Source organism: Durio zibethinus, chromosome 3 (assembly GCF_047325235.1).
Source record: "Durio zibethinus cultivar Kanyao isolate XHJ-2024 chromosome 3, ASM4732523v1, whole genome shotgun sequence".
NCBI classification, from domain to species: domain Eukaryota; kingdom Viridiplantae; phylum Streptophyta; class Magnoliopsida; order Malvales; family Malvaceae; genus Durio; species Durio zibethinus.
The window spans coordinates 3,459,903-3,472,331 of NC_143164.1; the positions used below are offsets into that span (position 1 = coordinate 3,459,903).

General features: G+C 37.9%; 3 protein-coding genes across 3 annotated transcripts; 2 read left to right on the forward strand and 1 right to left on the reverse strand.

Annotated features, from left to right (window-relative positions):
- Positions 1–239: 239 nt before the first annotated feature.
- Positions 240–3,249, forward strand: LOC111300752 (protein WALLS ARE THIN 1-like). Its single transcript, XM_022896373.2, has 6 exons — positions 240–545; positions 644–706; positions 906–1,022; positions 1,110–1,515; positions 2,392–2,543; positions 2,757–3,249. Exons 1-6 carry the CDS (start codon positions 322–324, stop codon positions 2,947–2,949), a joined length of 1,155 nt encoding a protein of 384 aa, XP_022752108.1. The 5' UTR covers positions 240–321; the 3' UTR covers positions 2,950–3,249.
- A 918-nt stretch (positions 3,250–4,167) lies between these two features.
- Positions 4,168–7,331, reverse strand: LOC111299458 (protein NRT1/ PTR FAMILY 8.2-like). Its single transcript, XM_089757858.1, has 5 exons — positions 6,707–7,331; positions 6,499–6,607; positions 6,164–6,381; positions 5,354–5,913; positions 4,168–5,236 (listed from the first exon to the last, which is right to left on the reverse strand). Exons 1-5 carry the CDS (start codon positions 6,803–6,805, stop codon positions 4,342–4,344), a joined length of 1,881 nt encoding a protein of 626 aa, XP_089613984.1. The 5' UTR covers positions 6,806–7,331; the 3' UTR covers positions 4,168–4,341.
- Positions 7,332–9,249: 1,918 nt separating this feature from the next.
- On the forward strand, positions 9,250–12,329 carry LOC111300763 (purple acid phosphatase 2-like). The gene is made up of 8 exons (XM_022896383.2): positions 9,250–9,578; positions 9,738–9,938; positions 10,097–10,208; positions 10,421–10,650; positions 10,785–10,923; positions 11,140–11,360; positions 11,681–11,802; positions 11,920–12,329. Exons 1-8 carry the CDS (start codon positions 9,399–9,401, stop codon positions 12,116–12,118), a joined length of 1,404 nt encoding a protein of 467 aa, XP_022752118.1. The 5' UTR covers positions 9,250–9,398; the 3' UTR covers positions 12,119–12,329.
- Positions 12,330–12,429: the final 100 nt, after the last annotated feature.

The following is a 12,429-nucleotide window of genomic DNA, read 5'->3' on the forward strand; positions in this document are numbered from 1 at the left end:
TTCAATTTTCTCTCACTTTCTATTCATGTTGTAGCAGTAGTGCGATTGGGAGTTGTCTTGTCAACTAGGGAGGGTGGACTAGGGAAAGAATGTGCGAGACAACCAAACACATTTGAAGTGCTACTAACAGCTTGACATAACGCCTTTTTGGGGCCCATGTGGGCCAGATCATCCACATTAAAATCTCCTTCTTTTTCTCCCTTCCTCCAAGTATATTTATACCCACCACTTCATTCCTTAGCTTCCCATCCTCAACATTCCTCAATCTCTTATAAAATTCGCTTTTAATTTAGTTTGTGTTAATCTCAAGACTTTGCTTCAATGGCTGATGCTAGTGGTTCTGCCTCTGCTAAGAGGATGTGGTGTTCGGTTCCTGAAAGGCTCCAGCTGCATATGGCCATGTTGGCCTTGCAGTTTGGTTATGCAGGGTTCCATGTGGTCTCCAGAGCTGCCCTTAACATGGGCGTTAGCAAACTTGTGTTCCCAGTTTATAGGAATATCATTGCGTTGCTTCTGCTCCTTCCTTTTGCATATTTTCTTGAAAAGTAAACCAGACAAAGCATAACCTCATTACTCTTCGCTTTTAAACCCTTGTTGTACTAAACCCTAACTTGTTTTTCAATTTTTTTTTTCTTTTTTCCAGGAAGGAGAGACCAGCGATTACTCTAAACTTTCTTTTACAGTTCTTCCTGCTTGCCCTTGTTGGGTACGCATGTTCATGCTCTATAACTCTAAAGTATAATAAAAAAGTACGCATGTTCATTCTCTATAACTCTAAAGTATAATGAAAAAAAATAAAGGAAAAAAAGTACAAGCTAATTCATCACAATATGGTGAGGACCATGCTCAGTGTAATAAAAGCAAAACTAACTGGTCCTATATCCTTTTTTTTTTTTACGTGACAGAATCACAGCAAATCAAGGTTTCTACTTGCTGGGCTTAGATAACACATCCCCAACCTTTGCATCAGCAATCCAGAACTCTGTCCCAGCCATTACCTTTCTCATGGCAGCCCTACTCCGGTAAACCGCCACAATTCCTCTAATTATGTACAGGGACATGACATGAAATGTGTTTGGTTGTTTCATTTGCATGCTTCTTGTTTTCAGGATAGAGAAAGTGCGGCTAAATCGAAAAGATGGGATATCGAAGGTTATAGGAACAATTTTGTGTGTTACCGGAGCATCAGTGATAACTCTATACAAAGGTCCAACCATATACAGCCCAGTTCCAACTCTGAATAGACCCACACCAATGTTTGTTTCATTGGGAGATGCAAAGGGAAAGAGCTGGACCCTTGGTTGTCTCTATCTAATTGGCCATTGCTTGTCCTGGTCCGGTTGGCTGGTGTTGCAGGCACCAGTCCTGAAGAAGTACCCAGCTAGACTCTCGGTGACCTCCTATACATGTTTCTTTGGTCTTATTCAGTTCCTGATCATTGCTGCAATTTTTGAAAGAGATCCTCAAGCTTGGATTTTCCACTCTGGTGGAGAACTCTTCACTATACTCTACGCGGTCAGTATTTCATACGTCATTTAGTCAAACCATTCACAGAAATTTTTTCTTTTTAAAGGGGAAGTATCCTTTAAGCTGAGTCACAACTTTGGGTTCAAGTAAAATAATTTCAATGGATAGTATAATATATCAACAGCCAGCCAGCAAAGCAGAAAGACACTAACTCCAAGTCTCCAACCCAACCCATTTTTTTTTCACTTAATTAAAGAGAGGGAATTGTTTTGCTCATACCACCAAATTGAGTGGTTAGCAAATAAAATATACCCTTTATTAATGAAGAGGTGTAAATTTCTTCCTAATAATTCATGGAACATGAGAAAAATATCTTAGATAGCCAGTGAGGGAAAAGTTATTTTGGCACATGGGGGAGTTATTCTTTCTTGAAATTCTTGGCACACATTTGCTTTTTTCTTTTTTTCTTTTCCTTTTTAGAATGTGAAACGGGATTCACTCAACCATAAGCAATAAGGTGAATCCTTTGCATCTTTTTGTAATGTGCATCCATGTCAAAAGCAATTTGATAGATCTTTATAAAATGTCTTCGGCTGGAAAGCTGGTGTGCTGTCTTTTTACTTCATGAAAATGCCTTATCAAGACCCAAATGGGAGCCCATGTACTCCTTGGGGAATGTCATAAGTCCGTCAAGTCTAACATCATTAGAAAATAAAAGCCTAACCTTGTACCGTTTGAACCTGTGCCAAATAGTTGCTGATAGGGCAAGTTCACGGGATATAACCCTTTTATTCTAAAAGATTTCTTCTAATAATTGTAGTAGTTAAGCTGCAGTACATTAGAAAAAAGTGGTTTATGCAATAATGTGGGGTGGTGGGTTCTTGAAAATGAAATGAGACCAAATAATTTGTGTGGAAAATGCAGGGAGTGGTGGCATCAGGGATTGCATTCGCTGTACAGATATGGTGCATTGACAGGGGTGGCCCTGTCTTCGTTGCTGTTTATCAACCTGTTCAGACTCTTGTTGTCGCCATTATGGCTTCCATTGCTTTAGGGGAAGAATTCTATTTGGGAGGGTAAGTTTCCTCTTTCTCAACATTATCTCTGCATCCCTTAGTTGAAAACTCATCAATCTTCTGCTAAAGTTGGGCCCCGATATGTTCATCCCCAACCGTAGGATCAAAATATCTGTCAATACATTAAGCTTGTAATCAACTTGGCATTGACGCCTTTTTATTCACTGCACATGAATTTAACACAATTTCTCTTTTCTTTTTGTAAATGTATAGGATTATTGGGGCGGTGTTGATCATAGTGGGATTGTACCTAGTGCTTTGGGGAAAAAGCGAAGAGAGAAAGTTTGCAGCTCAAGAAAAGGCTGCAATTCAATCGACTCCGGAGCACAGTAACAGCAGAACGTCAAGCCACATCAAGACATCCCTTACTCAGCCACTTCTCCCTCCTTCAACAGAAAATGTTTAGCTAGAAAACCCCTAACCTTTAACCACAGTGCTGCCTCAAAAAAAATCAGACAACAAATGGGAAGCACTACGTTATATCAGAAGTTTGTGTGTGTGATTTTTTTTTTTCTTTTTTTTAGTCAATAGCTTTCTTTAAGTAGCAGATAGGGTTAAAAGAGAAGCGTTTTTGAAAGGGGATGATGATGATGATCACAGTCGCACCTGCGTGGCCTATGGGGGCCTGAGATCCCATATGCCTTTTATATGTTAATTTTATGGTTTTATTTAAGATAAAGGATATGCAAATTATGATGTTCTCAAATTCATTATGATGTATGGTATGAATGGACCCGTATTTGCAACAAAGCTCATCAATACTATTTCTTTTGGACTAAAGATGACAAGAGACATGCTGTTTCTTATATATATATATATATAAAAGAAACAGATATGCCATCACAACCACTCATATTTTAATTAAACAATTTTCCAATCATATAAGATTTCCCAATCTTCCTCCCTTTTTGTTTGATCTTCCATTATGAAAGTTATAACAACTACTTTGTAAAACATCAAGCTCATAATTAGGATAGACACACCGACAGGATATCACCAGAGCCTAAATTTGGATGGTAAGTAAATTTATATATTGTTTGGAAGGGAGTGAGGGAAATGACATGCAAGGAGAAATGACAAACATATAGCATCTAAAAAAGATAGAGGGAAGTGATATGACCAACAAAACTTATAAAAAAAAAAAGACAAAAGGAAAAGCAAAATAACTTGAATAAGCAGTACTTTAGGCCTCAAATTGTCTATTTTTTGGTTTTTTTAATTTTTTTTCTTAAAAGGATTGACTTAGAAATGTCCCAGATGTGTCTTGGTTCAATTCATCTCTATTCATCCACCTGTTACATCCTGTGCTGGACGTCAGAATTATTACTGATGCAAATCCTAGTTAAATTAAGGTAGTTGAACAGATCCCAAGATTAATGCTTCATTTAAGAGATTGGCATTATTAGGGAATTTTCAATTATCACATTAATTGGTAACCTTTTGCAAAAGCAATTTCTTTCTTTTATAATCAGATGCTTTAGCCTTTATGATGGGAATGGAATTAAATATCCATCATTTTGTTTCTCTTTAAGCTTTTTCTCATCTTGGTGTCTTTAATTAATTGGTCTTTTTAGTCCAAAACAAGGTTTTTTTCTCAATGGAATTATCCTAATAAACTGCAAATGTTGATAGTTCTGAACTTTTGGGCATCTCAAATAGTTTATTAGGTTTTCATCATGTAAATCTTTTAATACAAAGCAATACAGTATTTTAAATTAGGAAAACAATTGATTTGGTTCATTTGCAAATAAAGTGAAATAAGTCATACATCATAAATGGAAGTAACTAATTTTAGATTTCACAGCACCAGGCTTTGAAACTCCCCTTTATCATCCTCTTTCTTTGTCACTTGATGATGATCATCATCAGACGTCTCAACCATGGCCTCAACCCTGACGACGCTCCCTCCCAGGCCATTCTTTCCCTTGTATCGCCAAGCCACCCACAAGTAATCCAAGAAATTAGCAGCATTGATTGCTGCCAATATCCAGTAGAAATAATCCAGCCTGCTTTTGTCAAGATCATTTCTTAGCCATCCTGTCTGTTCCCCACCAGTTGCACGCTCAATGCTTTTAACAATTGCTGAGCTTAACCAACTCCCAATTCCAATCTCGGTAAGAAACATTGCACTACTTATGCTTCTCGTCCCATCAGTCGCTTCATCGTAAAAGAATTCCAATTGTCCCACATAAGTAAAAACCTCTGCAGTGCCTATTAAGAAGAACTGTGGAAGCAGCCAAAACACGCTCATAGACGATGGATTTGGATGGTCACGACGTTTCTTCTCAACTAAAGCAGCTGAGGTCAAGGCAAAGATGGATGTGAATAGGCCAACACCCATTCTTTGTAAAGATGTACTGCCACGGCGATGGCCGGTGAGTTTGCGTAGGATTGGGACCATCAATTTTTCGCAGATAGGGACGAGTATGAGCGCGTTGATGGCGCTGAAGACAGGGACTGAACTTGCTGGAATCGTGAAGTTGGGACCAAGTTTTCGGTCCATGATGGAGGCTTGGCTGATAAAGAAGGTTGAGAGTTGGGCAAATGAGATGGAAAGGGCTATTGTGGATGCCCACACAGGGAGGATTCTAATGAAGGACTTGAATTCTTCTACTTGGGTCACTGTGCAGAGTCTCCAACGGTTTTTAGTGTTAGCTTCAGAATCCATCACCACAGCTGCCTTATCCAAGAATCTATAGAAGCCAATTAACAAAAAATTTTAAGTAAAATTTTCAAGTAATTTCAATAACCCAGTGTGACTATTAATTTACAATTGGATATCCTAAATGTTAACTACAACTATTAATTACCTGTACTGTTTGGTTTGAGCGAGTTTTTGAGCACCAGAAATATCAGACTCCAGTGTATTGACCTCATATAAGACATCTTCACGTCCTAATTGAGCCCCTTTAAAATGGTTCCTGACAGAAGCCACAATGACCTGAAGAAACCTTGTAAAAGGACTTCCCATGGGCTTTTGGAAACGATAATAAGGCATTCCAGCAGCTAGGATGAAAATAGAGCAAACCATAGCCACAGTAGGAACTCCAAAACCCCACCCCCAACCTTTCTTATCTTTTATATATACCAAAAGAGTGATACCCAAGAGAGCACCCATGTTTATGGCAAAGAAGAACCAGTTAAAGAACGAATATTTCTTACGGGCTTCTTTTTCATCAGTTTCGTCGAACTGGTCTGCTCCAAATGATGAAACGCATGGCTTGATACCGCCGGTTCCAAGGGCTATAAGAGCTAGTGCAACGAAGAGAAAAGCTGATTGTTTCCCTGTTGCTTTTATGCATGCTCTGGCAGTGCATGGAGGCGGACGTAGGCTGTCTACGGAGGCTGATAGCGTCAACAAAACCATTCCCTGAGAAAAGGGAAACATGGGCCTTTAGATTACATGGTCAAACACTCAGCAGATCCAAAGATGGGCCAATATAGCTAATTTGGGCCTGTAGGCCTATTCTCTTGGGTCTCTCAACCATGGGATTTAGCCTATTTAAGGCCCATTTGTAAGACTTTCTCACCGGGAGGTCTAGCCCAGCAGATATCTACACATAACCTGGGATTTGGGATGCAAATTCAACGGTAGGCATATCAATGGAAGTGCTACTCACCACTGCATATATGCAAGAAAAGTTAATGATCGTCAAGAATCGACCCAAATAAGCATCGGCAAGAAATGCTCCAAGTAGAGCTAGAACATAGGCAGCTCCAATCCAATCAGTCACATGAGTCGCTGCAGATGGAAGCGATTGGTGCATTTCAAAAACCAGATAAACCACCATGTTCACCGCTATTGCGAAAAATGCCAATCTCTCTGCAACCTCATTAACTAGAATCAGGAAAGGGAACAAAAAAAAAAAAGAACCATGAGTCAGAGACCAATATCATGTTAGTAAACCTCATTAAGTACCAAAAAAATGCCCTGTTAGCTAATTTTGGTTAATACCTATGATAAACGGAGATGCCTTCCATCCTCCAGTTGTTTTTTTATCTGCAATTTTCCCTCTAATATCCACGCGTCCATTGCTAACCAATGTGGTTGATGATACAAATTTCTCCTGCAAGACATTACCCGAAGTGATTTCATCTAAACCAAGGGTAACTGATAACGTGTAAGATTGATTGAATGATTCTGTTCAACTAATTAGGATTACCTTCTCATGGTTCTGCTTTATCTCCTCGAGGAATTTGTCCATAGAAGGCTGAGTAATGGACTTCTCAAATGGGTCGCCACCATGTTCCTTTGTTTCCATCCAGAAAAAGCGACTGTTCAAACTCTTTGGTCAATTCTGCTTTCAGGTAGAAGGCTATAACATTAATTCTGGTAAAGATATCTTAATTTGAGTTCTCATATAAACAAGAGATCAATTTACCTACCAAAATAAAAAAGCTTAAAAAAAAAGTGTGTACAACTTGTCCTGAAGTAAAGTTTGACCGGCTTGCTTTTGACGTTTCCAATTGAGTTTGTGATGAGCTTACGGGTGGTTATTAGTGTGTCGCCGGCAATATAATACTGTCTTTTTATTTCCTGAATTTGTGGAACTTCCATATGGAGTTGTACTAACGTGCAACATGCTGAAGTAAGGCTTAGATACTAACGATGATTGTGTTGTTTATCAGACCAAAACTTTGAAAATTTGTACGAGTCAAGCTTAGATACTCACGGTGATTGTGTTGCTTATCAGACCAAAACTTTAGAAAATTTGTACGGGGCAAACTGCCGCCTATCCTTATCTGAGAATCCTTGCTGACAAGAATCCCATGGGCTGATTAGGTCAAACTTGGTCCAAAAATCCCAATGGGGTTTGCTGTTTGGGATTCTGGTATATGATCCTAGAACACATGATCAGGCCTGTGATTTCGTTTGTTGCTTGCTTAACAAACAGTTTTTCTCTTCTCGTATCGTATCTGGAAAAAGACAAAAACTACTGGATGTTGAAAACTTCTGTTTCCATTTTTGTCTATAAGAGAAGTTCATTGCACTGAGATGAAGTACCCGTTAAAATTTCTTTTTATGTTCATACTGCTCTATTAAGTACTGCATAACAGCATGTTAGTGAATATCTGTGCTTGGTAAATATTATGAGCTTGACCAAAAAAAGGATTTTCAATTTCCTTTCTTCGCAAGGATTTGTGCTTAGTAAATTACTTTTACACTTCAGGAACGCATATCAAATATTGCGCATAATGTTGTTAATGGATTGTGCACTCCCACAAGGGATCCATCTGTTCCAGTGTACATAACCATTGGAGATAGAGGAAATCCGGAAGGATTGATGACAGAGTATGGAATCTGGTTTCAAGATTTATCTCCTTAAATCAAAATTTTCTTTGTGATTATCATTGTGTAACATTGTTGGTCTAATTGAACAGGATGATGCCATGATGGAGCCACAGCCAAGCAACTCAGCTTATCCCGAGGCCAGTTTTGGTCATGGAATATTAGATATGACGAACAGGACTCATGCTTACTTCAGTTGGCATCGAAATCAAGACGGTTATGCTGTGCAAGCTGATTCCCTATGGTTGCATAATAGATATTGGAGCGTTTCAGAAGAAATACCTGTAGTCAGAATATGATTCGCTATTTCGATAGACACGGTTGATGGAATGGAACTACTCAAGATTCACCTTGCGCTGCTTTAGCTTGTTAGGAATAGATGGCTAAAATTCGAATAACATGGCAGGTTGTGAGATCAGGAAAAAAGCCCCGGGTATTCTATTCAGTTGAATTGTTGTTGAAAAATTTACAAAGGGCCAAACATCATAGAATCCCTGTACAATATTTTTCTACTAGCTACCATTATTTTATAGAAGACAGTGGAAGTGGGCTTAGAAATGTGACAGGGATCTTTACTGTTGGGGCCTGGGGGGATACCTTTTCTAAAAAGATACAAGATACGCACTACACAAGACTAGTTAAAGCAATTTGAAAAACTCATTGGAGGATGAGACGTAGACCCCTGCACTCTTCCGCCTCATTCAGATGACAAGATCAGAACCCTGGTCCTCACTTTTTAGCAGATCTATGCAAAACCAGATCTCCACTTGGAGACCTTTGATGCTCATTAAATGTGACACTTGGTTCTTGTTCAGCATTCATTACACAGGAAAATAACCGTCCAAATCACGTAGTATTTGTGAATCTTGTCATGCTTGATGCTTAATTGTTTGTTCTGGTCATCTCGTACATATTTCTCTTTTAGTTCATAATCATGATTCATAAAAAACAAATTTGATGTAGATAGAAAATAAAAAGTTTAACATTGTTTAATAAAAGTAAAGATTAAAGGAAAAAGTGACTGCATAAGACCAAAGAAATATTGAAGTCATATCTCTGCAATGGTTGTCTTGTCTATACTGTAGCTGGTTGCGGTTGGATCCTCCATTAGTTATTTTAGTGTTAGCTTTTGCTTATCGTTATACTGATCATGTTTTAATATTAAAATGAACAATGAATATAAAATTTTTTTTAGTGCGCATTAGGTAAATAGGGCAGACCATGCTATCATAAAGAAAAGAAAAGGAGTATTAATTCATATCTTTTCGAGTAAATACTTCACTGGAGGACCCCTTGTTGGCCCTCCTACAATTTCAGCACTTTATCACGTCTTATCTGTTGGATTCGTGTAAAATTTATCCATCTCTAGAAAGAGCATTCTAAAAGATGTGCACTAGTCAAGGGAATTAATAAACTGTCTGCCTACCGTTACCAAGCACTTCTGTCTCAATTGAACGCTAACCTTCCTAAATAAATGGATCATGTGGAAGGCACAAGATATGAAACAGACTACCAGAGCCCAGAGATTTTTTCCTAAGTTGAAAGCTTGAAGAGATTCTGGTCAGATGGCGCTGCTGAAAGTCTATAACCTTTCTGTTTTTTGGCTTCTATGTATGATTTTGGTTGCGTCTAACTTCTGCAATGGAGGAATAACTAATTCCTTTGTGAGGAAAGAGTATTCTCTCGATATGCCCCTTGACAGTGATGTTTTCCAAGTTCCTCCAGGTTATAATGCTCCTCAGCAGGCATGTTCTTTTCTTCTTCTAATTCGATAGCGTTCTTTCAGTTAAATTTACTGGAAGTCTGCTGCTAAATGTGTTCCTGGAATTTAAGTTTTGTTTTGTATTTGCTTCTTCTAACTTTTTAATGGGTTATTTCATCTTTACGTACCTGGTTTCTGATAGGTCCATATAACACAAGGGGATACTGATGGGAGAGGAGTGATCATCTCCTGGATAACTCCCGATGAACCTGGCTCGAATACAGTTATCTACTGGTCTGAAAATAGCAAGCATAAGAATCGTGCTGAGGGAATTTTTGTCAGATATAAGTTCTTCAATTACACCTCAGGTTACATTCATCACTGCACCATCAAGAAGTTGGAGGTATTCTTTTTCTCTTTTCTTTTCTCAATCAGGTTTTCCATCTTAAAGAAGCTTAATTTAGTTGATTTAATATCAGTATAGGCCAAATTTGCGAGAAATATCTGGGTCATTTGCTTGTAATTTTGATGGAGTAACTAGAGCTTCTTTTACTTTTGCAGTATAACACCAAATACATATATGAGATTGGAATAGGAAATACGACCAGACAATTCCGGTTTATGACTCCTCCAAGAGCTGGCCCTGATGTTCCTTACACTTTTGGTCTGATAGGTACTTCCATTTCATCTCATTAACTTCTGTGTCCGCTCTAATTTGTTTTATTATTGAAAAGTGCCTTCAACACTGATAGTTTCCATAGAAATGTTTTTTGCTTTGTCAAATTTTCACATAGAATACTTCTGTTTCATTCTGTTTATCCATATATCCATCAAAGAGTTTTGCATGGTTTTATTTTGATCTCAATCCTTGAGCACTTTGAACAGGGGATCTTGGTCAAACACATGATTCAAATGTTACACTCACCCGTTATGAATCAAATCCAAAGAAGGGACAAACAGTCTTGTTTTTGGGGGATCTGTCATACTCAAATGACTATCCATTCCATGATAATTCTCGGTGGGATACATGGGGAAGATTTATAGAGAGGAATGCTGCTTTTCAGCCTTGGATTTGGACTGTAGGAAATCATGAACTTGATTTTGCTCCTGAACTGGTATGTTGTTTTTTATCTCCTGAACTGTTGCCTGGGCACTCAAACAGAGAATTTCACCATGTGATGTCGCACAATAATTATGGTTTGCTTGACATAGATGGTCCTAATAGTCTTAACAATTGGTTATGTTGCAGGAAGAAACTACACCCTTTAAGCCATATACACATCGATATTATGTGCCGTATGCATCTTCAGATAGTACATCTCCTTTATGGTATTCGATCAAGAGAGCTTCAGCTTATATCATTGTTTTGTCTTCTTATTCTGCATATGGTAAGGATATAACTTCACCTATGAATGAAGTTCAGGAATTGAACATTTCAAAAATACTATTAGATGGATTAAATGTCAAGCAAGCAAAATGATTGTGGTGACCTAGATAATTTGAGTCAGTCACAAGGGCCTTGTGTATTATATACCTAATGCGAATGCGTGCAAAATGCAGATATATTGTCTTATCCTGCTAATTTCTAATTTTGATTTTGACAGGAAAATCCACTCCTCAATACAAATGGCTAAGAGATGAGCTACCTAAAGTGGACAGAAGCGAGACACCATGGCTGATTGTTCTTATGCATTGCCCAATTTATAATAGTAATGCGCATCATTACATGGAAGGAGAAACCATGAGAGTGGTGTTTGAGTCATGGTTTGTCAAGTACAAAGTAGATGCTGTATTTGCTGGTCATGTTCATTCCTATGAGCGATCTGTAAGTTCCATCCATTTTAATGTTCCTTTTTTTTTTTTTTTTCATTTTTTAAGCTTTTTGATTACCAAAGATTTAGGTCTAAATTACCAGCAAAAAATTTTCCTTACTATAACATTCAAAGTCCATATGTTACTCTTCCAATGACATATCCTCTGTTTTCTTTGTTTGGATAATTACATGTTTAACCAAAGGTGCTTTCCCCCAACTAAATTCCCCGGCAGCTGCTTAACTTAATACCTTAAAGCTTCCATTTTCTTGTCCAAAAATGCCATAGCAACAATATCAAAACTTACCATGTTTATTAATATTTCACATTGCAGAAGCGTATATCCAACATTGCATACAATATTGTGAATGGAAAGTGTACTCCTGTTAATGACCAGTCTGCACCAGTCTACATTACCATTGGAGATGGAGGAAATCACGATGGACCAGCGATAGGGTAATGCTTATCAGTATATTATTGCTCCTTAAAATGATCTGCCTTCATCTAAATTTTCTATATTCTTGATTGTATCCTGGTATAATTTTAACTGATCATTCTCTTTTGAGTAAGCAGCATGGTGGAACCACAGCCAAACTTCTCAGCCTATCGGGAGGCAAGTTTTGGTCATGGTATTTTCGATATCAAGAACAGGACACATGCCTACTTCAGTTGGCACAGAAATCAAGATGGATATGCTATCGAAGCTGATTCTTTCTGGTTTCATAACAGATATTGGAATCCCTTCGGAAAATCTTTTGTAGCTTCGTATTAATCCTCGGAAAATCAGTGTGAACAGTAAGATCTCAGCAAAAGTTTCGTCTTTTCTTGAGAAAAAGAAAAACCGAACATATTTTTTCTTTGTTTGTACCAGAAAAAAAAAAAGGGAACATTTATATGCGAAAAAACTGCGGGTGCTGACAAAAGAATTGACAACAAAAAGATTATTATCGATCAAGTATGCAATCCCAAACGTTTCTGACCAAACATGGACTCTTCTTGTTTTTCATCGTTTTTATTGAAACGTAATAAATTCAATAATTAGTAATTACTACCTTTGGTGGACTATGTAACATTTTCTATTTT